The sequence below is a fragment of the Euleptes europaea genome, chromosome 15 (assembly GCF_029931775.1).
Source record: "Euleptes europaea isolate rEulEur1 chromosome 15, rEulEur1.hap1, whole genome shotgun sequence".
NCBI classification, from domain to species: Eukaryota; Metazoa; Chordata; class Lepidosauria; order Squamata; family Sphaerodactylidae; genus Euleptes; species Euleptes europaea.
Genome location: NC_079326.1, coordinates 40,953,773 through 40,981,262, shown reverse-complemented (window position 1 = coordinate 40,981,262; position 27,490 = coordinate 40,953,773). Strand labels below are relative to the sequence as shown.

The window sequence follows — 27,490 nt, the reverse complement described above, 5'->3', positions numbered from 1 at the left end:
GATATTGAAACAATGACAGCCTGTACCTTTTTGCCCTTAGGCTCAGAAAGTACCTACTACAGCGCATTCAGCCTTGTCTAGGCTAATGAGCACACATTCTGGGCCCTCCTCTGAAGCTTTCCTTCCCAGCATGATATTGAGGTTACCTAAGTAAGGAAGAATCCAGGCACTGCTGTTCTTTAGTATTAATGGCACTGCCAAAAATAAAGTTGTAGCCATATAATTATCAAAAAGGGGATTTTAATCTAGAAACGGTATTGAAAAAGTCTGCGGAAGAAGAGTTGGTTTTTATATGACGATTTTCTCTACCTTTTAAAAAGAAGAATCAAACCGGCTTACAATCTACTTCCCTTCCTCTCCCCACAACAGACACCCTGTGAGGTAGGTGAGGCTGAGAGAGTTCGAAGAGAACTGGGACTAGCCCAAGTTCACCCAGCTGGCCTTATGTATAGGAGTGGGGAAACAGTCCCGGTTCACCGGATGAGTGTCCGCCACTTGTGTTAAGAGCCTATTGGTTAACTGGACCCAGCATTACTGCTGGAGAAACAAGTTGATGCAGCTGCAAAAAAAATGCTTTCTTCCAACTTAGTTTAGCCTGGAAAGTGGCTCCCTATCTTGACTCAGCCAATCTGAATCCATGCCATAGTAATACAAATATTAGACTGTTATAGTGCACTCTACGTGGGTCTGCCCTTGAAGTCAACTCGGAGACAGTTGGTACAGAATATCACAGCTTGGCTATTATCAGGAACAAGGCGAAGAAGAAGAGTTGGTTTTTATGTGCTGATTTTCTCTACCTTTTAAGTAGATCACACCATTTTACAGTCTCCTTCTCTTCCTGTCCCCACAACAGGCACCTTGTGAGGTAGGTGGGGCTGAGAGAGCTCTAAGAAAACTGTGACTAATCCAAGGTCACCCAACTAGCTTCATGTGTAGGAGTGGGGAAACCAACCCAGTTCACCAGATTAGAGTTCACTGCTCTTAACCACTACACCATGTTAAGATTTGTCTTTAAGGCAATAACCTTATTGAATAAATACTGCCATGCAGCAGAAATGTTCTGTTCTGTCTTCAGTATGGACTCATCAATGGCTTGCAACCTTCCACTCTGCTTAGCAAATCTTGAAGTCTTCTGCCAGTAAAAAGGGCTACTTCTGTCGGGGGAAGACTCCTTAGGGGGAGAAAGGATTCAGATTTTGATGAGTGTGTCACAGGCTTTGACATATAGAACACATGAACATGGTATTGGTGTTGTACATATGTAGAATTATTCAGAATATAGCACCACAAACACATCATACAGAAAATATATTTCCTTTTAAAATACTTAAATTGTATTTCCTTTTAAAAGGAAGAAGAATACTCTTATGCAAAAGGCTTTCTGTCTCTTACATTTCATTTCACTGTTCACATTCTTACAGACACCTTAATAAGTTCAAATAACTTATCAAGTAACATTCACTGCCTACTGGAGAACTTCCAGTCTATCATTACCAATGGCCTACTGGAGAAATTCCAGCTTGGACATCAGAATCAGTACTGGCTACTGGAATATCCATTAATAGCATACTGCTAGAATTCCAGCAGGGTCACAGATGTTGAATGTTATGACATAGGTGTACAAGTGCACTGTCCAAATTATACAAATATTGTAATGTGAACTATATTATGTTTTATGATTTATATATGGATACTAGGCTTCTAGAAATTAATGCATAGGCTCAAATGAAAGCTATTTTTCTATAGATGAGAGTGATACTAAATATGAATGTATAGAGTAATGATAAAGCTTAAAACTGATTGTTTATAGTTAGCAATACAGTCTCCTGCCTTGAGAAATTCCAGCATGTTTAGGGAATAGGTGACTTGAAATATTGAAGGCTGCTTAAAATAGAGCAGTAACGCACAGCCTCAAGGTAACTGAAATAGTATAAATATAGACCCAGAAAGACTGGTACTTCAGACTTCTCTCTTAGAGAGTCTCAGAAAAGGCTGATTGGTATGTATGGCTTTACTAATATTATTCTAGAATTTGAATTAGATACTTTAACCTAAATCAGTGGTTTTTTAATGTTATATTTGAAATATTGGATTAAGATTTTGAATAGTATGTAGAATTTGCTTGCTTAACAGTATACATTGTTACATACATTGTTGCTGCATATACAAACATTGTTAAATACATTATTATTGAACATAAATACTTTATAACTTGCATTTACACATATTTACTGGAAGTATATCAATAAAAAGACTTGCTTTTTAAAAGTAGGTAAAGTAGTTGAGTCCTGCTTAGTAGGTGACTGGCTTAATAAGATAACATATCCCTTTTCAGGAAGGGGTCAATTCTAAGAGCCTAATCTCTTGAAAGGCACTGTCCCGCTTCAAGTGGAATGCTGGAATACAATCCCCTGTCTGCCTTGATGCACCATGAACAACGATTACATTTCTTTCCCAGAAACTATTGCTTCCTTTTCTTGCAACAAGTTCTCCTCATTTTAACCCACTGAATCCCATCCAGTTCCAGTGCAAAAAGAGCACCTGGATGCAAATGAGCATTTAGGCGTTAGCTTGATTATAACTTTTGGCGTTATCTTCTGACGTTATCTTACTACTGATAGAGTAACAGCCTTATCATTACCAGACAGCAGATAAATTAAGTGGTAATCATGAGAACGTACGGGAAAGTGTGAAATCAATGGAGCAATCAAAGAAGATCTTGTAGAAGAATACAAATCACAACTGAATAAAAAAATGGGTATTTCTGTCTTTGCCTTTGAATCCCATCCACCTGCAACAGATAGGTAGGATAGCGTTGATGAGGAAGCAACCTTAAACAAGGGAACGTGCATCTAATTTTTAAAAAGTGGCTTCAAATCATGGCCAGTTTGTGGCAGCCCCGTAGGGTTCTCAAGGCAAGAGATGAAGAGAGGTGGTTTGCCATGTCCTTCCTCATAGTGACCCTAGGTCTTCGTTGGTGGTCTCCCATCCAAGAACTAACCATGGCTGGCCCTGCTTAGCTTCCAAGGTCTGACGTGCTTGGGCTAATCAGGGCTATTCAGGCTATTAATGTTTACTGTTTTTTTAAAAATCTGCCTGGATGCACTTATTTACCAACCACAGGACAGGGATGGAGTATATTTTCCAAAGACTTCAAAGTAAAAGACAGATTCACAACAGCAAGGATTTATGAGAAGAAGAGAAGATAGCCTTGCTTATATTTGCCTCTATCAAACAACTGACTAGATGATGGCGGTTGCACTAGAGTTGTACAATTCTGCAGTGTACAGCTTCCAAAAGCTTAAAAAGCCTTTCTAGAAGGAGGTGTGAGACATGGGGATGGGAGAAGAAGAAGAGTTGGTTTTTATATGCCGACTTTCTCTACCACTTAAGGGAGACTCAGACCTGCTCACAATCACCTTCCCTCCCCACAACAGACACCCTGTGAGGTAGGTGAGGCTGAGAGAATGTGTCTTGTCCAAGGTCACCCAGCTGGCTTCATGTGTAGGAGTGGGGAAACAAATCCAGTTCACCAGATTAGTGTCCGCCGCTCATGTAGAGGAGTAGGGAATCAAACCCGGTTCTCCAGATCAGACTCCACCGCCCCAAACCACTGCTCTTAACCACTATACCACACTGGCTCTCTGTTGTTCATTAATAATAACAGCACAAACAATACCTGCAGTTTGACATCTGTTAAACTTGCATTCCACACAACAGTGTTGAAAATCATACATTAGCTGTGTGTGAGAACTATTACATTTCATCATGAACAAAAATAATGCTTTGATAGACAACAGCTTGTGCACGAAGAGGGTACGACAACAGTATCCCTTTTCTTTTCTCCAAGGAGCTTGATGGCATTGAATCCTTAATGAAAATTCATACAAGGCTGTCGAGTGACCTTTCTAGGGATTTGAATCCAAACACGTCCAGTCACAGTTAAGCAGCATTGGTAGCCGAAGGCCTGTCTACTGAGGTTGCATCCATGCATCTTTGGATAGTGTTCTATAGCAGTAATTTTGAACCAGATTTTGTGTGTGGCTGCACCAAAAGTCTATTTAACGAAAATGCTAGCGTATATGAGAAGAAGAAAAAACAAAGGGTGGAAGGAAGCAAGAGGCGCATACATTTCATGTACGCACACTTGCAGTGTGGAAACATCTGGCACTGTGACCCCTAAACAGGATTACCCCCTCCTGAGTCTGAAGTCAATGGGCTTAAAAGGGTTTCAGGTGGGTAGCTGTGTTAGTAGTAGCAGAACAAAATTTGACACCAGCAGCATTTTCCAGGGTATAAGCTTTCGTCAGTCAAAATTCACTTTGTCAGATACAATAAGGATGTAACTCTGTTTAGGATTGTGGCGTGGCCCTCTAACCCCCCCCCCTTTAGAGAACTTTTCCTGATTTCTGAGCTGAACCCAAGCATGCCTCTTCCCTTTGTCATCTTTAATGCTGTGGAGTCACAAATGTTTCCTTGGGAGACAAGGAACACAAGAAAATTTGAGGATAAATGCTGGGAAGTAAAAAAAAAGACTTCCATTACTGTAGATTTTATTTCCACAAGATGGCGCTTTTCCTCTTCCAAGCTTCAGAAATGTTTCTATCACAACAGATGAATTCCTCTGGTAGGAGTCAGATCAGCAAACTGTAAAAAGAATATTGTGAGGTACAGAGGTAGGGTTGCCAACCTCCAGGCACTAGCTAGAGATCTCCTGCTATTACAACTGATCTTAACTGAACTGCTATTACAACTGAGAATAGGGCTGTGGTGTTTATGGCACTCTTTATTGTATGCATTCTCTTCTTAGTGCAGCTCTTTCTAATTTCTGTAATCTGCACTGTTTATGATCTGTCATGTCCTACACTTTTTTATTAGTGCATTTTAATAATTTTGTAATCCAAGCATTGCCCTGTTTTAGGGTTGCCAACCTCCAGGAGATCTCCTGCTATTACAACTGATCTCCAGCCGATAGAGATCAGATGGAGAAAATGGCCACTTTGACAATTGGACTCTATGGCATTGAAGTCCCTCCCCTCCCCAAACCCTGCCCTCCTAAGGCCCCACCCCAAACACCTCCCACCAGTGGTGAAGGATCTGACAACCTTACCTTGGGCTAGTCACAGTTCTCTTAGCGCTCTCTCAGCCCCACCTGCCTCAAAGGGTGTCTGCTGTGGGGAAGGGAAGGTGATTATAAGCCGGGTTGATTCTTCCTTAAGTGGTAGAAAGTCGGCGTATAAAAACCAACGCTTCTTATAATAATAATAATTGGAGATCCTACATAGTCTATCATGAAGATAATTAAAGTTTCTGTAGAATAGGTCCTGGAAGGTATGCATACTGATGCGGCACTTCCTTTTTTCTTTTGTTTGATGAATGCGAATCCTGGAACTCCAATACTGTATATAGTACCAATAATCCACAAGTTTGTGTTTTTTTCCTGCTAATAAAATCTATGTCTTTGGTTTGCTTTTAGAATCCCTCTCTCAGTTCATTGATGTATTTATTAAATATTTGTCTTACTTTCGTTTCCCCCCACAATTGAGAAAACTAGAATGTCACATCACAGGGTCTAGCTAGATAATTAAGAGGAGTTGTGTGAACTGGGATTTTTAAATAGTGAAATGTGGGATTTTTTTAAAAAGCAGCCTTCAAAGGCTGCTATACGAGGGAAGGAGATAGAGTACCCATATCTTTCCCCTATTGGTAGTAAAATCCTTTTCGATAGGATGGTTTTAAGTAGACAAATAACACTCTCTAACCCTCTCCCAGGCTCAGTCTTGCCTTTGAATACAATAACTTTTAATCTTCAGTAAAATGATTATGAGTGGCTTAAAACAGATAATCTCTGTTAATATATGAGAGCTTCCATCTGACATATCCGAGGAAGAATACTTGTTTAAGAGAAACTGGTTTAGAGGACAAAATGTCTTGAAACGTTTTTATGTGTCAAAAATTAACTTCTCATCAATAAAGGGAGATTAATAAAGGATTTCTTTAGTCATCATGGCTAGCAGCCATTGATGGACCTCTCTTCCACAAATCTGTCAAATTAAAGCGCTTTTAATAGCTGGAAGCTAGTGGAGTGGCAGTTTTTTCTGTTGGGTCTATGCTTCTGTAGGTGTTTGAAGGGGAGGTGCTACTGAAAAGGTTGGGATTCAGGTGTCACAACAAACCACGGTTTAACAAACCAGGGACAAACCATGGTTTAAAATCCCAGTTTTGTGCCCACCAATAAACCTGTTTAAGTGGCCTACATTCAGATGTCAAACTAAGCTGGACTTTAAAGGGATTGTGACTTATAACTGTGGTTTATCATAATGTTTGAATGCTGTTTATGTACCAATAAGAGATAATAGCTAAATTACGGGTGTGCACCTTATGTGGCTTCTGAATGAACAGTATTCTACAAGACTTTACATGTTGATATAGTGTGAGAACACCTAATACTTTTCATTGTGTTCTACAGATGTCTATGGCAATAAGTCCCCCAATGAAAATCTCCTTGTGAGATATTTTTAAGTTTTTAATTATTCCCTTTGCAGCAATACATGTAATCAGGGGTTATTGCATCCTTGGGACTGTAATATTTAATTTCATTGCTGCTATGGATTAAAACCCATTGTTAACACTGCATGAATATTTCTAGTTTTTAATGTATTAGAAAATCCTAAATGAAAGGAGATTTTTTTATATATATTAACAAAACCATAAAACAGCCTCCCAGATAAAAGGGGAAAGCAAATTAATTTGTATAAGGGACAAAGGTTTATGTTCACCTTACAGAGTATTCAAACACCTCCATGTTTTAAAAAATTGTACAAAGGATATCTTCTTTAAAATGTGAGTAAAACATCCCTTATTAAAATTAACTTCTCCTTTGGATATACATCGTGGAAAGACTGAAGTAGGCATGAGGAATTTTCGAGATTTCTTTGTTTCATGTGTGGATAAAGCATCGGTTGGCTTTTACTTTTCTTAATCAAAGATTTTAAATGTCGATCACCAGAATATTTTAAACTTTTTTTTGTTTTCTGTTTTGGCAAAGAACCGCATATGTTCCTTGGCATTCAGAGCCAAGTTAGGGATCATACTGGTGCATTATCCACTGATGTGTGCACTGAATGCTCTGGTAGAGGCTTTCTGAAAGATCATTCTAGGCGATTTCAACATCTGTGTTGAGTCCACCCTGTGTGGCTTTTCTCAGTCTCCATGGCAACTGTGCAAATGTTCTAGATTGTCTAGGGCTAGCACATGAAAAAAAGGCGTACATTGGATCTAGTGTTCTGCACTGAGCAAGTTTTTCATGAACTGGTTAAGGATCATCATTGGATCATTATCTTCTGAAGTCTCAACTGGTGTTAGCCCCCCTGGCAAGGTTCTAGAAGAAGAGTTGGTTTGTATATGCCGACTTTCTCTACCACTTAAGGAAGAATCAAACTAGCTTACAATCACCTTCCCTTCCCCACAACAGACACCCTGTGAGGTAGGTGGGGCTGAGAGAAGTGTGACTAGCCCAAGGTCACCCAGCTGGCTTCATGTGTAGGAGTGGGGAATCAAACCTGGTTCTCCAGATCAGACTCCACCGCGCCATACCACCGCTCTTAACCACATACCACACTGGCTCTACCCCTCCCCCTGAGACTTATGGGGCCTGTTCGTTTCTATAATGCCCTAAGGCATTTTCGGTGTCTCGGTAGTGCCTCTAAGTCCATGGTGGTGGTCTAGAATGTGGGGCTATAGAAAGATTCGCTCCCTGGTGGACCACCTCTGGGCTTGCTTATTAGTTTAAGCCTGTCCAGACCACCCCCTAGAGTTTTCTTCATTTCGGGAGGTGCATTTGGCCTTCGTAAGATCAGCTGCCTTCTCTGGCTGGATTTTGGACATTGTGCAGGGTAGCTTTATTCCAGTGAGCATTTGGTATGTATATATGTGTTTGTTCATTTGCTTTTACCCCACCCTTTCCTAACTGAAGTCAGGCTCAAGGTAATAATTAAATCTTACTATTATTGAGCTCTTGTTTCTGCTGAATCTCTGACACTATATGGAGGTTTGCTCCAAAACTAATTTGTTTGTCTACTTGTCGGATAATTAATTGGTCTTAAAGGTTGTGTGGTTTATTTCTGTGTGGGTTCTGTGTGGTTCTGTGTGGTTGAGAAGTGTGGCAGGGCTCTGTTTATTATGGAGTTTAGTTGTGCTTTGTTGGTTTTATTGCTTTGTCCTACTGTATCTGTATATAAATGAATTCTCTCTCTCTCTCTCTCTCTCTCTCTCTCTCTCTCTCTCTCTCTCTCTCTCTCTCTCTCTCTCTCTCTCTCTCTCTCTCTCTCTCTCTCCTGTATCTTTATGGGTTTTGCAAGCCACTGTGCATAGTAGAAAGATAAATTTGGTTACGGTACCTTGTAAATACTGTTAATTTTGTGCATCAAAGTACTGTTGCTATTTGTTCTAAGCAAACTATATTGGTTGGTAAAAGTTGTTCTCAAGGCCTCACGCAAGGGAAGCATACATGCACAGTACCTATGAATCTTTTATATCTATGAACACAGCCCTTCACTCCTGTTGCCTCTTGTCATTCTTTGAAATCATAGATGAAGACAAACATCCCACCACCAATCTGCTCTATTTGATCATTCCAGATTAAATTACTTGTCTATGTATGTTGCGCTCCAGATCTTTGGTCGGATGAGCTTGAAATAAAAGGAAAGATTAAATTACTCGAAGCACTCAATCTGGTTATGATGTCTATATGAGCATCTTGACAAGTGTTTGCTGATGTTGTGGTTATTCTCCTCCCATTGGTATCTAAGGCGAGTGGGTGGCTGGTCCTTTCTATTTTTGATAGCTTCACTCCCCTACCCGACAAGAACCAGATGGAACGTTTCTTCGGTGCCACTGTATCAGTTGTGACGGTGATGATTGCTGCCTCATTGTAGGGCTGGATTAGCTCCTGGCATCTGGGTACCGTATATACTCGCGTATAAGCCGAGTTTTTCAGCCCAAAAAAAGGGCTGAAAAAGCCGGCCTCGGCTTATACGCGGGTCAATACGGTAGGGGAGGGGGGAGGGAGGGAGGAGGGAGGAGGGAGGGGGGAACTTACCGCTGCCGCCATCGCCGCCTCCGCCGCCATTGCTGCCATGCCCGCGTGGCTTCCCCCGGCCAGGAGCGCCCTGGGAGCGCCTCCAGAAGCCTCTGGAGGCCCCGTCGCCGCCCCTGCCGGGCGCAGCGAGGCTCCTGCCGGCCGGCGCCGACCTGGGAGCGCCTCCAGAGGCCTCTGGAGGCCCCGGCGCCGCCCCTGCCGGGCGCAGCGAGGCTCCTGCCGGCCGGCGCCGGCCTGGGAGCGCCTCCAGAGGCCTCTGGAGGCCCCGTCGCCGCCCCTGCCGGGCGCAGCGTGGACCCTGCCGGCCGGCGCCGGCCGGCGCACCTGGATTGAGGTAAGCCTGCGGGGGGTGGGAGGGGTTATAAGCCGACCCTCAGCTTATACGAGGGTGCCTAATTTTTCCCCATTTTGGGGGAGAAATTAGGCACCTCGGCTTATATGCGGGTCGGCTTATACACGGGTATATACGGTATGCCCTGAAGGAAAGAGTGTTTCCAGTGGTTCACCCTATACAAAATGAGAGAGGAGGAGGAGGAAGAAGGAACAGAATGTGTCTCCTTCATGCTCCATTATGTTTTGTTGGTGCTAAGTGGAACTTGAAAGTGTCCTGCTCTTTTCAGGGTTCTCCTCATACAGGAAATAGATTACCCTTATTATATTGCAGGGACTTCTTGGACCAAATGTCATTTCCTGCTGTGAGGGGAAGCAGAACCTCTTTTCTTTGTGATCCTTCAAAGTCCTCTTGACAAATACAACGCTAATATATATCATGTTAATGAAAACACTATACAATTTTTAAGTGTCACAGATGTATTTTCATCAGATAATATTTGTGTTTTTGTTCAGTAATGCAGATGGCTTAAGGTTGTGCAAACAACACTAAGACTGTAAAGCATGTAGACAGGATTTTAAAAACAAAATATTGCTGCACACCTGCATGACATAAATCATTCCCTTCCAGTATTTGAATTGTAAATACTAGTGTATGTGGGGGGGAAAACGTTTCCCGCTTCTTGGTTGGGTTTAATCAAGATGTTTTGCTTTGGGTTAAAAAAATACTCTTGCTTTTCAGTTGATGATCATGTTTCTCCTTCCTGGGGCTGAAGATATATATCTGCAGAGCTGCTATTCCTGCCAAAAGACATTTGTTGCTCTCGTTGTGTGTTTGCATAGCTGAATACTTGGTTCCTTAACTAAAGATTTACTTGTGAAGTGAATTCAAACACACATGTTTCTGGGAAAATTGAAATGTTCCAGCTGTGCCAAAACAATAATCTGTAGACACTTATTAAAATGTCACTTGAGTTTCACCAAGGGGTAGTTCACAGATGAGTGTACATCAACTGATGATTTTGTCTGTACCTTCTCTTGAAAAGTGTTGTGTTTGAGCTGATACCAAGTGAAATGAATACTCCCGTCTGTGATTCTCAATATATGATGCTCATTCATACATCCATATTACCATTTCATCCTGCAGCCAGTGAAAAACCATCACATTAATCCTGAGCCTTGTGCCCACTGCAGTACACATGGGCCCTGATCCCATAGATTAGAACATAGCTTAGGCTTGTACATGTGCAGCTGTGTAAAAAAGAAGCTGGAATCAACCGCTCAGCGAAAGAGAAGAGGACTAAATCTAGCTGCTAGGTTGGAATCCAGTTCTCCGTTGTTTTTCACTTCACTGTGCATATACAACCCTGACTGATGTATTGGGTTGGGAAACCATATGCAAGATTCCCCATCCAGCCAAGGCTATGCACACGAAAGCCACTAGCAGGATGAGGAGGCTTAGGGAAGGGGCCGTGGCTCAGTGGTTGAGCATCTGCTTGGCATGCAGAAGGTCCCAGGTTCAAGGCAGGTAGGTGATGTGAAAGAACCCTCCTCCTCTCCTTAGACGTTCCCCCAAAATCTCCAGGTATTTCCCAACCCAGAGCTGCCAACCCTATTCGCGACCCACTTTTGGTTGGGGGCCCGCAGTCTGGGAAACGGTGCTGTATGGCATTACGTCCCTGCTTGTATGGTTGGATGTATAGTTTGTATACAGACTAAGTTTCCCTGCTCATGAAAGGCACTTTTGTTGGCAGAAAAGAATCACCCTTCAACCCCCTCCCCCAGCCCACTAATCTCCCCAAAATGCTGCTCCTTGAGGACAGGAGACCCTCAGCACAGCATGAGAGACAAATCAGGGGTCTGCAGCAGCAAGAGGGAATTGGTAAAAATCTCTACTCCAGGAATCTCCCAAGCCAGAGTTGGTAAACCTAGCCTGAGGGTGGATGGGCAAACAGGCACAGAGATGGGGAGCAGGATCCCGTATGCACACGGAATCTGCGAAGGTAGAATCATAGAGTTGGAAGGGACCACCAGGGTCATCTAGTCCAACCCCCTGCACAATGTAGGAAATTCACAACTACCTTCCCCCCACACCCCCAGTGACCCCTACTCCATGGCCAGAAGATGGCCAAGGTGCCCTCCCTCTCATGATCTGCCTAAGGTCATAGAATCAGCATTGCTGACAAATGGCCATCTAGCCTCTGCTTAAAAACCTCCAGGGAGAAAGAGCTAACCACCTCCCGAAGAAGCCTGTTCCACTGAGAAACCACTCTAACTGTTAGAAAATTCTTCCTAATGTCTAGACGGAAACTCTCTAGATTTAATTGCAACCCGTTGGTTCTGGTCTGACCTTCTGGGGCAACAGAAAACAACTCGACTCCATCCTCTATATGACAGCCCTTCAAGTACTTGAAGATGGTTATCATATCCCCTCTCAGTCTTCTCTTCAGACTAAACATACCCAGCTCCTTCTACCTGGAAAAGAAACGCCAAGAAAGCACACGTGTATAGCATCTCAATAGCTGTGCATCTATAAGTTATTAGCAAAGTCCCTTTTAAGATTGTGCAAACAAACCCAAATTAAAAGTAAATAATTGCTGGAAAGACCCCGGGATAATGAGATTAAAAACCCAAGCCCCATCTAAGAACTGGTAAGTGGGTATGACTGATCAGGTGGCTCTGGGGTAAGAATTCCCAGGTCCCAGCTAGGGATGCGGGCATCAGTAAATGATGTCACTTGGGGGCACTGTGAAGCTGTTTTATAGAGCTGGGCCTGAGAAGCAACCGCTCAAATATCCCTTGAACAGATGAACAAAAGATTTCTGTAGAGTTTCAAAATACATTGCCAATGCTGTTTTTATAGGGTGAAACCTTTCAGTACTCTTGCATTTCATTAATTCAGCCTGCAGTTAAAAGGTAGCAGCTCACTGCAAATCTGTCATAGTTTTATGCATTTGACAATGTTAGTTGTTACTTTTGGGGTTTTGGAATAAATTGGACAAAAGGATTTTTTTGTTTTTTTTCAAGATCTGTTCTTGGAAAATGCAGTTTGAAAAAAATGAAACGTTGAGCTGAAACTAAATATTTCTGTGTGCAGAAATGGATGAATCTTGTGAATGCATCGGTCAAGTTTCTTTTACAGATTGGCTAGTTGCTTTTCTACTGTGGTACTTATTTGAATGTCCTTGTTCTTTCAGATACTGATGAATACAGGCCACCAGTATGGAAGTCTTACTGTGAGTACACCGTTATGTTTTATTACTATGCCCCCTACTGTTAATATTTTAAAATCCATCCTCTTTAATTTTTTTAAATCCATAAACAACGCCACAGTGTCCACAGCATGCATGTTGTTAGGCTAGATGCCCTGAACTTTGGTGGTGGACAGCACTGTCAAGTCACAGCCGACCTATGCTGACCCCCTGGGGTTTTCAAGGCAAGAGACATTCAGAGGTAATTTGCCATTGCTTGCCTCTGCATAGCAACCCTGGACTTCCTTGCTTGTCTCCCCTTCAAGTACTAAGCAGGGCTGACCCTGCTTAGCTTCTGAGATCTGATGAAATTTGGATAGTTTGGGTTCTCCAGAACTCTGAACTTTGTGTGTGTATAAAGTGCCGTCAAGTCGCAGCCAACTTATGGCGACCCCTTATGGGGTTTTCAAGGCAAGAGACTAACAGAGGTGATTTGCCATTGCCTGCCTCTGCATAGCAACCCTGGACTTCCTTGGTGGTCCTCCCTCGAAGTACTAACCAGCGCTGAACCTGCTTAGCTTCTGAAATCTGATGAGATTGGGTTAGCCTGAGCTTTTCAGAACTCTGAACTTTACTGCACCAATAATCTGTTGATTTGGGGAAACGTTTAAGTACCCTTCCAGTAAAACCCATTAACCCACGGAAGTATGACTTGGATGCAGACTAAGTTTCCCCGCTTGCGCAAAGCACTTTTGTCAACAGAGCAGAACAATCCTTCTCCCCCTCTCCCCATAGCTCACTGATCTCCCCAAAATGCTGCTCCTTGGGGATAGGGGACCCTCAGCACTAGGGCCATAACTGGGGGATAGGGCAAGGAGGGCATCCGCTGCCCCTGTGGCATGCAGAGAGGGCAGCAGAACTGCCTCTCCTTCCCAGCACAGAGGCGCCTACAAGAGAGGCAGTTCTGCCGCCCTCTGCATGCCACAGGTGCGGCAGCTTCCCTCCTTGCCCCCAGTTACGGCCCTGCTCAGCACAGCATGAGAGACAAATCAGGGGTCTGCAACAGCAAGAGGGAATTGGTAAAAATTACCCCACCCCTTCTCTTAGTCTGGATCCAACCGTATATTTCAATTTCTAGCAGGCCAGATTCATACGGTCATTATGTGTGTGAAACATTGAACTGAAACCCTAGAGACTACAGTCACAGCATAAGAACCATAAGAAGAGCCCTCCTGGATCAGGCCAAATACCCATCCAATCTATTATCCTATCCCTAGCAGTAGTCAAGTTTTTTCAAATTGCTAAATCACAAAGTTAAATGTACACATATAAGAATTTAAATATAAAACACAGAAACAATAAGATATCTGTAATAAACTCAATCAAAATAAGCCTTCCCTCTTATATAGTTTGCAGAAACCATTTCCATGTGCATTAATATATTATTCCATAAATATTCCAGTCATTCTGCATCTTCATTAGACTTCATCATTTGTAGGAGGTTATAGTAACATAAAAATTTCTCAACATTTAACGAGCCAGTCTCATTTCTTTGGTGATTCTTGTTGTTTCTGCTTCTACACGAAAAACTAGTCTAGCAACAGTAATTAATTATTTGCAGTTCTTTAGGTATCATTGATAATGGAGCCAACGTGGTGTAGTGGTTAAGGTGTCGGACTAGGATCTGGGAAACCCAGGTTCAAATCCCCACTCGCTCTATGAAAGCTTGCTGGGTGACCTTGGGCCAGTCACACACTACACACTCTCAGCCCTGACCCTGGCTAGTATTTGAACGGGAGCCCTCCAAGAAATATCCGAAGCGTGACGTGGAGGCAGGCAATGGCAAACCACCTCTGAAATCTCTTGCCTTGGAAACCCTACGGGATCGCCATAAGTCAGCTGTGACTTGACCGCAAAAAAAGAGAAGATGCTTAATCATGTATCAATGATACCAACAGTGTTTCAGGAATATAAATGACTATTTTTCCTAGTATCGTAGAGGTCGTATTCTGTAATGTCTGTGCTTTAATACATGACATACATAACCACTGTGGGGGTTGCTAACAGTAGTCATCTAGATGCTTCCAGGAAGTGTTGAAGCTTGACATGAAGACAACAGATCTCCCCCATAGTTACTACATATTTAGTTGCTATGTGAGGAGGGAGAAGCACGACACTGTGCTTTGTATGGTCTTTCTGGGTGGTGTGGCAGGCAAGGAAACTTTCTAGAGAATGAATAAGAGTGATTTGGGCAAGGCCAGATTAGAAAGAAGGGAAGCTGCCTATCTTCATTATACTGGCTGCCCTGTAGCTACACAGAGTCTTATATACACACTGGGGAGCAGGTAAAATAAGACAGAATCCAACAGAAACCCGGATATTAAGCTGAAGAACCATCTTTCCTAATGCCCTGAGTTCAACACTTATGAACAGAGCACAACTGACTATGTATGAAACTAAGAGTTTTCCAGGTCTTGCATATTCCTTCGTAAGCAGAAGATGGAGCACTAAATGTCAGAATTAAGTGTGTCTTTTGTATATCAAAGAAAACTGTGACAGGGACAAACTATGTGTTATTGTTTCCCTGAACCCAACTCACATTCCCTCTAGCCACACAGCAGCTGCGGGAAATAGCTTTTAAGAAGAAAAAAAGGAGAACCCAGAAGTTCTCAGACTGGCCCCAAAGTTCTCAGACCCCCAAAACAGGTTTCCCAAGTGAAAATCATTCTGGGGGGAGTTACTTGGCATTTTTGCTGTTCCATGTGCACAGATACTCCATGCGGAGCAGCAAAATCAACAAAATAAATGGCTTGTGGGAGAAGCAGGACCCTTTCCTCCCCCCATGGCACTTTTCTGAGCCCACTTCACCTCTTTCTCACTCTCTCCCCCCACCCAAGAAGTTGTTCCTCACAACTGCTGTCTGGCTGTGGTAAACAAGAGTTGAGAACCCAAACGCTGTAAAAATTGTAACGTGCAGTTTGGCTCTTACGGTATGTCTGGAAGTTCAGTTCAGTCACCTTTTTTGCTTACTCTTCCCCAGTTTTCCTTACACCAGCATGGTGTAGTGGCTAAGAGTGGTGGACTCTAATCTGGAGAACCAGGTTCGATTCCCACTCTTATACATGAAGCCTGCTGGGTGACCTTGAGCTAGTCACAGTTCTCTCAAAACTTCCCAGCCCCACAAGGTGTCTTTGTGTGTGTGGGGGGGGGGGGCAAGGCAATTGAGACTCCTTTCGATAGAGAAAAGAAGGGTATAAAAACCAACTCTTCTTTTTCTTCTTCGCGGGGTATAAAAACCAACTCTTCTTCTCCTCCTCCCCCCCTCCTCCCCTCCCCCATTCTGCATGGTTTTCCACCATAGCTGTTCTGGATGGTTGGAAGGGTTCCCTCCTTCCCCTTTCATCAGCAGAAAACCTGACTGGATCCAACCCTAGGTCTTTAGAACTGTTAGTGCCCATATGAGTAAGTCTGATATTCTTTCCCCCACCCTTTCTTGGCAGCTGCCCATTCATGCACATTCTTTGTGATGCCTCCCACTGTATATAAAACAGCCTCCCTGAAGAGGTCAGGAAGGCTCCCACAGTACTATCCTTCTGCAAAATGTGCAAAACAGCAGTGTTCAGGAGCACATTCTTATAAGGGAACTGATCTGTAGTGGTACAGAATGGCCCTGAAGGGCCCTTTCTTAGGGGAGTGGGGAGGGGGTACTGCATAGCCTATTTTTTTGCAATCCCATATTCTGCATTACTCACACTGCTGGCCTGGGAAGTTGGGTATTCACCATTGTCATTTAATGTTGTATTCTTAGTCCTATTGCATTATTCATTTGCATTGTTTATTATATATCTTATACTGTATGGACATTGATTGCTTTGTTCAATTTCATACTCCTAGTTGCATTAACTATTTAATGTGTTATACTGTATGATTACATCTCCCTCTCTCCCTCGCCCCTCTGTAATCCACCTTGAGTCTCACTGAGAAAGGAAGACTATAAATAAGCTAAATAAATAAAAATAAATATTCTTTATCCAGCCTTTATATTTGCTTCCTAATTTTCCCATATGTTAACAACGGGACGTTTTGGAGGACATCGATTCATAGGGTTGCCATGAGTCTGAAGTGACTTGACGGCACTTAACACACACACACACACACACAACACTTTCCCCATATTCAAGACATCCAAATTCAAGACATCAATTTTTTTTTTAATCAGGAACAAATAGTACCGATCAACCTTTTAAATTTGCCCCAAATTATCATTCAAGGAAGTTTTCCTAGTTTTTTTGCATTCAGTTGAATTGTACAGCAAGTTCAACCGATCAATGGAGAGAATTAGGAAAAATTGCACCAACTGGTAAGGAACTGGTATATATTTTATGTTGTCCTTCGTGTGGAGTAGCTGGGCCACAGGTCTTACCTGTCATTAGCAGTGATTCATCATGGTGTTCTGTGATATTTTTAGTCTGTTCTGTCCTGAAATTAATGTAAGCGCTCACTCTTTGTTTTCATTTGTGTCCAGACCCTCTCTCAGGAACTGCCCCACCTTTAGAATCGCCTGCCCACATTGCTGATATCACAGAATCACTATTGTCAGAACCTTTGTCTGTTTCAGAGGCTCTTAAAGTTTCCCACTGTGCAGCTTTTGAGTCATAACTTATTATATCAGTTGCTTGTCATATGCCAAGCTAGTCACTTAATATAAAACCATTAACACACAAAACTGACTTGGAGCAGGCTTTTGTCTTCGAGCTGATGATTAAAGGATAAAATCAGTGCTCATAGTGTGTCGCGCCCCTGCTGGTGCCGCTGCACCTTCAAGCGAGACTTCCCCTGTCGAGGCACCACCTGGCTGAGCTCAACCCCTTGCAGGTAGGGTTTCCTCGGCCTCAGACCACTCAGAGGAGGAGGACGAACCTTCCTCCCCTGAGCAGGCCAGCTTGCTAGCTCTCTAGAAGCAGGGAGCGTAATTCACCAGCCATCCTCATTGGCCTCCACACATGCTGCTTTATACCCCGCCACCTGTGCTCCGCACCGTTTGCCTCGACCCGAGGCTACAAATGACCCCTCCCTCCTTCCTCTTCCTTCCCCTGCCCGGAGAGTCCTTCCAGAGGGCACAGCCCCCATCTCTGCCCGGCCCTGGCTCTTCCGCCTGCCCTGAGCCGGTCGTGCTCTGGGCGGGTCTTCCCTTCAGGCGCCTTTCCTCCGTGCCCAATCCATCCCCCGTCCCATCCATTGCCTCCCCTCGGCCGCTGGGGCGGGAGCCGCGTTGGCCCGGTTGCCGCCCTGGGGCCTTCTTCCCCTGTTGCTCTCCCCCCCGCCTGCCAGCTGATGGGCGGGGTTTCTGGAGCCTTCCTGGGCCCCCAGCTCACCGACCGGCCCGGGGGCCTCGCAGCACTGCGGCTGTTGCTACGCCCCGATTGCTGGGCGGGGTCCGCCCACGCCTCTTCCCCAGTCGCCAACTGACGAGCGGGGCCGTCGGCGGTTGCGGGGGCTTCCGGCCCGTTCGGCTGGGCACGGGGAGGAGGCTCGGGCCTGCCTCTGCTTGCCGCCCCTCCCGACTCCTTCCCCGGTGAGTGGGGTTTCATGGGCCCTCCCCCCCCTCGGGGGCTGTTGCTGGGGTCTGGGGTGGTCAGGACGGCCCGGGAGCCCGGGCGGGAGGGCGACCCGGGACATAGTGTCGCTTATATTAAACATCATTAATCATAACAGCCATACATACAGCACTTGTCAGCAAAGACAAGGGGCTATGTTGCTTCAAGTTGCAAATAAAAATAATAAATTGCTGGAATATAACCTTTTGCAGAGAAAGTGGGGTTTTGTCTCTCTTTTTTGTTCACTTTAGCAGATATGTCACAACCTGTAATATTAAAGGACCTCCGTCTTTCTCATAGTGAGGTCTTGCTGGCAGTTTGCCAGGAGACAAGGGAAAACATTGCTAGATGCATCATATTTTCCTGCTTCCTCCCCACCAAAAGAAGACCATCTATCTTAAATTGATTTTAAATTACAATGAAAATGTAAAAAAAGAATGGAACAGTCCAGAACGGTACCTTTATCTTCTAATAGTGTAGTCAGCCAAATCTGAGGATACTTAAATCCAGTAACTGGAGCTGTGAACAAGCAACACAGATCTTTCTACAAACCTGAACAACACCTCAGGTTTGCAGAAAAATCTGAAATCTAAAAACAATACATTGGGAGCGGGATTAAAAACCCAAAATGATAAAAGGAGTGCCTGTAGCTTTAACAAATGGATTCCTTCAGTGGTCATTGCTAGGCTACCATGGCATTCCAAGGCTTGGTTTCTGTGAGTAAGAGCTTGGGGGAGAGGGCAAGATCCTTTCCAGGGCTGTTTTGGCCTTTGAGGGAAGACTCGTTGAAGCCAGGCCTGACAGCAGCTTCTGGATGATTGATACCACCTGACTTGCATGATTTACCTAGGCCTGGCTGCTTGCTACTCTTCGACATCAGCCACCCTATGACAGCTAGTATGGTGTAGCAGTTCCTGAATTTTTTTATACCCAGCCTTATGCAGTTTGTTGTTTGCCCTGTTTTCTAATTCTGTATTCCTAGATCTATTGCGCTTTGACCTGGATGGCCCAGGCTGGCACAGTCTCATCAGATCTTGGAAGCTAAGCAGGGTTGGCCTTGGTTAGTACTTGAATGAGAGACACCTCCCCCAAGGAAGTCTAGGTCACTACACAGAGGCAGGCAGTGGCAAACCACCTCTGAACATCTTTTGCCTTGAAAACCCTACAGGTCCTCCTTATATTGGTTGCGCTTTCCACCACCCCCAGAGCACATTCCACCACCCCAGACCTACTTTGTTGGTTGTTTTATGCTATACGATTTCTATTCTATTCTGTTGTCTGTTTCATTTGCCATAATCTAGCTTGCATCTCCGTGAGAAAGGCATGCTATACAATAAATAAACTTGTCAGTGAAAGGAAATCAAACAATAAGCAACCAAATTTTTATTTTCACAATCTTCCAACCGTTTCTATTTGCCTATTCACTCTTTTCTCTAGTTTAGTACAAATTTTGGATTAACTCAGTCCAGAATGTTTTGTTTTTTAAACCATCAGATGGCAAGGGGAAGCGATACAAGCTCTTTGGACCAATATAGAGCCCTGCTAATGAAAACAGAGGTGGCACAAGATAGCATGCTTGTTCCCTCACACAAATAATGGAACAGTTTCTTTAATTTGGGACTCCATCCTCAATCATGCTTCAGATCTGATCAAGATGATACATATTGGTGGCTTTGTATTCAAAGAAAATTGCTCTACCACCAGAGAACTTGAATTTTAGAACTGAATTTTCTCTCCTGACCATTTTAGGTGGCCCACCTCTAGAGTCTAGTCTGCAGTTCTTCAGCTTTACCAATCAGAACATCGTGTGGGACCCTGTCAAAAAAAGTTTTACTGAAATCCAGCTAAACAGCATCAACAGCATTCCCACAATCCAGTAAATTCATCACTCTGTTCAGAACCAATCTGGGCTGGCTTCCCTGGATCACCAAGTTGTCCTTCAGATGCTCGCAGATTTAAAATGGCTTTTCTTTCTAAAGAGGTTGCTTTTTCTGAATTCCAAGTGTATACTTTATTCAGTACAAGATGTCTATATTGAGTTTTGGTATGTACAAATCAATTAAATGTTATTGATAAAATAATCACCCCAAATCCTTTAATTGCTGGATAGCTCTGAGTACAATTCAATTATTCTAGAAGGAGATAATGAGCCCAAGATTCTCAAAGATTTGGATACACTCCAAATATACTGCAACAGAATCACCCTCTCCTAGCTTCTCCTGTGTGTGTGTGTGTTAAGTGCCGTCAAGTCGCTTCCGACTCATGGCGACCCTATGACTCACTGTCCTTCAAAATGTCCTATCTTTGACAGCCTTGCTCAGGTCTTGCAAACTGAGGGCTGTGGCTTCCTTTATTGAGTCAATCCATCTCTTGTTCAGTCTTCCTCTTTTCCTTCTGCCCTCAACTTTTCCTATTATGACTGTCTTTTCTAGTGACTCTTGCCTTCTCATAATGTGACCAAAATATGATAAAGCTTCTCCTTTAAAACCTCAAATAACATGTATAGTAAGTAAATGCTAGTAAATATTTTTTGACGTATACAACTAGTCTGAGGGGGAGGGGAAGCAGTAGCTCAAGAAGATACTCAGATTTAGGTGATGGTTTTACACTCCCTTGTCATAACTTTGTTTTGAACTGTGATGTCTGTGGTGACCTGTTCATCCAAATAAGTAGGCCAGTTGGAAGGCTGCTGGGAGTTTTACAAAATTTTACAAAGTTTTACAAAAGCAGCCCACAAAAGGCTTGTTGGCAGCTAGGCCGATACCTTAAATAGTGCATCTTCAGCAATCACTAGAAGCCTCTTCAGGAATCCATAATCCCTTACTTCAGCCTTTGTTTGGCTTGAAATCATAGCAAGTTCTCTCCTAAATCGCTTGTTATGTTTTCCAGTTAAGCAAAGAGAGATTTTCCAGCCCTGCACCCTCAAGCAAGGGTGAGTTCATTCTTTCTCTTCCACAGCATACCTCTGTATCTCTTTCTCTCTCTAAGTGACAGCTATACTGAGTAAATCTCTCTGAGGAAAGGAAGTAAATCTCATTGAGTTCTATGGGGGGTTATTTTACTTTTCTCAAGCTGAACTCCTTTTGTCTCCCTCTCTTTTCTTTTCTGAGTAAATTTTATTTCTTTTAATATGTGAGAAGATGAAGGAGGGAGGGAGGAACCTTTGTCCAGCTGCCTGTGGTGGCCCTCAGCAGTTCTGGCCATTTGGACTAGAAGGGATCAGTACCATCCCTGTATGAACTGTAGTATGTAGGACTGATGAGTCAAAGCCCTTCACATATCCCAAATCCTAACCCAATAGAGGTGTAGCCAACACTGTCAGGAACTGTAAAGCAAAATGGCAGTATTTATGTGTAGAGAGACATGTACACCTCACTCCCTGATTCTTGCTTGACAATTTGGAACTTCTTCCCAAATTCTGGTGATGTTAAAATAGAACTTTGCATCCTCCTCCTTCCAACTTGTCTCGGATAGGGTCATACTCTGCCTAAAAGATCAACTGTGCAGAGATTCAAACAGGCCTGTGCCAGATCCAGCTTTTAAGTCATCTAGTCATTATAAAAATAAAAAATGTTGACACCCACTTATGTAAAAAAAAAAGTTGCCACATTTATGTCAAAATATTAACCGGTCCCTAAATTTGAGGCATCCTTTGAGTGTTGAGGCTCAAGCCAAATTGTCCTCTCTCTGTAGGCCCAGGAAGTAACTTTGGACTCAGTGTTATCGCTGAATTCCCAAATTTTAACTTAAGGCCTACAGTGCTTTTTTATTGGTTTCATCTGGAATGCCGCTTGTGTCATCTGCTGTAAAATACAGGCTGCATTCAGAACTCACAACTCTGTTTGCAAAGGGCACAAATCTGGTTAAAAGTAGGGCTCCTACTTTTCCTGGTCCTAAATTAACGTCTGCTACACCTGATGTCCCACCGAGAGTGCCGTCATTAACTGAGGTTAACTTTATAATCTGCCTTTCTCACTGAGACTCAAGGCAGATTACGTAGTGCAAAACAAAGTAATCAAATAGCACGAGAGACCTAACGAGCTTTACAATAGGACCAGGATTTAAAAAATTAGAAACAACACAAAAAAGGATCAGACATATGTCAAACAATACAGAAAATTGCCTACCTTTCAAATACCTAGAAAGTAAAACAAAAAAATGAATTATTTGTGTCTTCTCCTAGTGTACCAGTTGCAACAGGAAGCTCCTCATCCAAGAAGAATTACTTGTACATCTGAGGTGAGTACCGTGAAACCTAAAAAGGAATGCAGAATCTATTATTTTTGCTTGTTTCCCAAGCTGATCCTTCATCGCCAGAGAGGTTAAACTAGAACGTACTTTCTTTCTGTATTATTTTTTTCAATTTACATGCACCATTCATCTACTTTACATTGGTTTACTCGTTGTCTGGCTTTTGTGGGCTTCTGCAGTTGTTTCCTCCTAAATTCATAACTGAATAGTTTTATTCCGAACAAGGAAGAAAGGACAGCATTAAAACCAGGTACATTTTTACAGGAGGGTGATTGTGGAATGGGAATGACCAGAGCTTCCTCTTTTCCTGTGTTTCCTGCATACAGCTGTTCCTATTGTTGTGGGGGATAGAATCATGGCAACTAGGCTGCTTCCTTCTGAGTGGGCCTCAAGCTCTCCAGCAGTCCATTTGCTGTCTTGAAAACATGTCTAGTTACTCCCCTCCCCAAATTCCGCCCTCCCCAGGCTCCACCCCAAAAACCTCCCGCTGGTGGCACAGAGGGACCTGGCAACCCTAGGTTGATATTTTGCCACCATTTTAATAATGTTTGAGTCCAGTAACTGGTATTCATTTTAAACTGCTTAAATTATCCATGTTTTTATTGTCTGGTTGATTGTTTTATGCTGGGTTTTAATTAAGAACTTTTTAATGTTTTGATAATGGTGTTTTGCTTTTTTTGTAAACCACCTCAGGCAGGTTCCCTGGAGAGGTGGCATAAAAATTCCCTGACTAAATCAATGTTTCAGAGAAGAGGAAGAATGATATTTTGATCTGTTTATTTCTTGCATCCTACTGGACAAAACCTAAAGCCTTTTAAAAATTCAGATTTAAAAATCTAATAGTTGGATCATTTTTAAGGCGACTGCTTTTATCTATACTACAGCAAGTTGCTGGATCGTGTAGAAACATCAGTTGCAGTGTTGAATACACTACAGCGCTGGGTTTGACTGGTTATAATGCTGCTAACAAACCACTGTTCATGCTAAACAGGCATTGAAAATGATTAAAGTTTTAAATTTTATTGCAACACTTTCGTCGTGCACCCAAGGGAAGAGGAAATTAATCTTCCGAGTGTGTTTGTCATTTTGACATAGCCTTAAATACCAGGGAGCATATTACTGTCATGGCCTTAATAGTTCATCCCGCTTAGATCACAAACAGGATTAATTTACTGAATGAAATAGGAATTTCTTTGTGCAGAAGTCTTTCAAATGCCAGCTGCAATTCTTCCAAATATTGCCATAAACCTCTAGCACGAAAAATAAAGTACCAACAGGAGCAAACAGTTCATATTTTTTATAGAAAAGCCTGGTCTTTGCCAATTTTGATTTGGCAAGCATTTTAATAGTTATCTAGCTAACTTTGATTCCTGGGCATGAAGATAAAAATTAATCTGGAATAATTTCTAGTTTTGCTTCCAGACTATTATGAATATCCTAATTAGGTTTTCTATTTCATGACGGTCATATCACATACAAAAGAAAATGCCCCCCTTTATTCAATGTAGCACTGATATTTCAGATTTTAATAAATGTAAACACTTCCCTTTATTAGACTGACCCAAATGATACACAATTGACCTGATCCATCTAAACGTGCATCGAAATACAGAAACAGGCTTTTTTGTGCACAGCCCTAACTGGAGAAGGAAACATGCAGAAATGGATAACACATGAGCATTTCACCAGGCTGAGAAAGCCCAAACTAGCCCCAACCATATCATCAGTAGTGGTGCTAATTATTTGCTTGGATGAAAATAGGAGAATTGAATCGATCTCTCCTTTCTGCTTGATAGTCACTAGCTCTGTTCTGTTGTTATGTGTCTAGGGCTGCACATGCGTAAACCCAACTCCTGGGGGGTAGGCTTGCCAGGTCCCCAACCAGGGGTGGGGGAACCCCTACTCTGGGGCCTTCCCCCAGCACTGATCAGCTGGCTGGCAGGGGATTTACCAGCAGCAAAAGATGCTAGGCCTGCATCACCAGCAATGCAGCAATGTCACTTCTGGCTAGGGTTTCCAGGTCTTTCTTCGCCACCAGTGGGAAGTGTTGGGGGCGGAGCCTGAGGAGGGAGGGGTTTGGGGAAGGGAGGGGCTTCAATGCCATAGAGTCCAATTGCCAAAGTTGTCATTTTCTCCAGGTGAACTGATCTCTATCAGCTGGGGATCAGTTGTAATAGCAGGAGATCTCCAGCTAGTACCTAGAGGTTGGCAACCCTATCAGTGACGTGATGATGTCACTTATGGAAGTGACGTCATCATGCTGGCAGTGTTGAGGCCTAGGCCTCATTTTAAGCCTGGTAAGACTCCCCCATCCACCTCCTGCCAGTTGCCACCCCAGAGGTACCTGGCAATCCTATCTCTTGTACATTAGGCATTGCATATTGCAACAGTTTTGAGCAGCACCAAGAGATGGGGGAGATGAGGAAGCTAAACAGTGCTGATAGAAATCCTTCTGCCAGTGGAAACGTTTGGCAGGACCCAATCCGTTATGTATATGCATCATTTGGGGACAATAAAAAAATTAAAGAACTTTGAAAAGTATCCATGCCGGGTTGCCTAGAGGCTGTTCTTAATAGGCACAGGCAATCAGGCAAATTGCTGTTCACAAGCTGGAGTTCACCACCACTTTACTGTAAATTTCAAAAAACCAATAAAGTTTTCAAACATCCAGCTTGCAACAGTATAACTGCAGCATATGTTGCCAAGGTTAGTATAAAACTACACATCAAGGGTTGAATCCAAATTGAAATGGGTAATTTCTACCTATTTCCCCCTTTCTGCTGCAGACCCCATTGATATTGCTCCTCAGGTCCCTGATCTACCAGGAGCAGCATTTTGTGGAGATCAGAAAGGCTGCCGTGGGAGGGAAGGAAAGTTCCATCCCTCTGATGGAAAATTTAATATGGATCCAACCCCAAGAACCTGAAATTGAAGTCCATCCCTGTAGAAGAAGATGCAAATCAGAAAAGCTTGGGGAAGCAGGGCTTTATTTTATCCTTTGTGAGGAATTTCATAGCAATTGAGGCCCGAGATCAGGAAAGCAATTAAATTCATGCTTATTCAGAAATTGGATTTATGTATGTATTTGCCATGGGAACCACTGAAAGGTTCTGAGAAGCTTAGCAAAGCAAATTTGATCAAGGTACCATTTGAGTTGCTTATGTAGCCATTCTGTCTATAATATTAGGGTGTTTCACAAATGGCACTTAAAGTGCTTTTTAAAAAAACTCTGTGTCATTTGTGTATGTTGTCAAGAATATGAAAAGTGAAGACTGCCGTTTTAACAATATAGCTTAATTTCAGCCAGTTTTTTGTTTTAATTTAAATTTGAATTAGAATAGCGGGTAGTGCACACACTGATGGAGGTTTTAATTGTGGGAAAAGACCAGTTTCAGACAATAGTTTCCTGATGTAGGCACTTTCATATGTGAGGCTTAAATTGCTGTTCTTTTCATGTGAGCATTAATGCGAAAGAGAGTTGTGTGTAACAGAATCAGAGTGAGGACGCTGGCCAATGTGTTGCATTGCAAATCGGGGCAGCTCTACACTTTTTGTACAGTAAACCTGCTTGCTGCATGTATTGTAGTGATTCTATTGGTAAGCATATAAAGTATGGGGTACGTGCATGCATCTTTAAGCAACTGTACGGACTCATCAGGAAACACTAATTCATACTTTGGTGAGATTGGTAGTCTTCTAAGTCTGCTTATTCATAATGCTTTACTTTTTGATCTGCCTTCTGGTCCCATGAAAATAAAATAGTGTTATCATCTGCCCCCTTTTCTTACTGATTCTGCCACAGGATGAAGAGTTTTCTGTTCTGGCAGCCATTCCTCACTGATTTTCAGTGACCCCTCCCATTTCAGTTTCAAATTTATTTGTATATTTATATGTGTTTTAATCTTACTGTAATTTTTTTATGGTTTGCTGTCTTGGGGATCCTAAGTTGAGTCGAAAGGTGGCTTTAAAATGTTTTTTTTAAAAACAAAGAAAGTTATGTACAGTGAAATCCTAAATACGGATATTCTAGTCAATGGGGCTTAGAAAAGTATAACTCAGCCTAGAATTGCACTGTTAACACCCAGGTTGTAATATGAACTTTTGCTACCCCTTCCCCCTTTTTTGTTATTTTTTTATTTTCCAAACAGATATTACAAAACATACAAACATACACATCAAATTCTTATATTGTAATGGAACTTACTCTATAACTTCTATTGTACCTTCTTTGAATATTATAATTGCATATTCAATGACGTGTTTCTTACTTAAATTTTAACATTCTATTATTTTTATTAGTTAACAGCTATATTTTCTAGAAATACTTTCCATTTTTTATAGCAATCAGAGGCTGATACATTATTTACTAAAGACTTTAACTTAGCCATAGTTGCATATTCCGCTACTTTATTTGTGCATGCAGTTACATCTGGAAAGTCTTCCACTTTCTTGTATACTCCACTCTTGCCGCTGTCACCATATACTTAAACAGTTCATTGTATATTTTTGGCATATTGTCTGGCAAAATATTTAACAACATACTTTTTGGATCTAAGACAAATTTGATTTTCAATATTCTTTGCGTTTCATCGTGTATCATTTCCAAATGTGTTCTTGCTTTTTTGCAAGACCACCACATATGATAGAATGTTGCATCTGTGGTTCTTGTAGGTTATCCGGGTTGTGTGACCGTGGTCTTGGTATTTTCTTTCCTGATATTTTTCTTATATTTATATTTATTATTTCCTGGTATTTTCTTTCCTGAGACACTGTCCTTCAGTGTTACTCCTCTGAAGATGCCTGCCACAGCTGTGGGCGAAACGTCAGGAAAGAAAATACCAAGACCACGGTCACACAACCCGGATAACCTACAAGAACCGATGAACTCTGACCGTGAAAGCCTTCGACAATGTTGCTTGTATGCTTTGACGTTTCCAACACTTTCCATCAAATCCCTTACTTGCCTTTGCAATATCTTTAGGTGTTATATACCATCTAAAGTACATTTTATACCAGTTTTC

General features: G+C 42.6%; 1 protein-coding gene across 1 annotated transcript in view; it reads left to right on the top strand.

Moving 5' to 3' along the window:
* Positions 1-27,490, top strand: part of CHN1 (chimerin 1) — a 143,466-nt gene that overhangs the window by 19,092 nt on the left and 96,884 nt on the right. The window contains exons 2-3 of the mRNA XM_056861362.1: positions 12,628-12,666; positions 22,402-22,457. Of these exons, the coding sequence (XP_056717340.1) occupies positions 12,628-12,666; positions 22,402-22,457 (95 nt within the window). The remainder of the gene's footprint in view (positions 1-12,627; positions 12,667-22,401; positions 22,458-27,490) is intronic.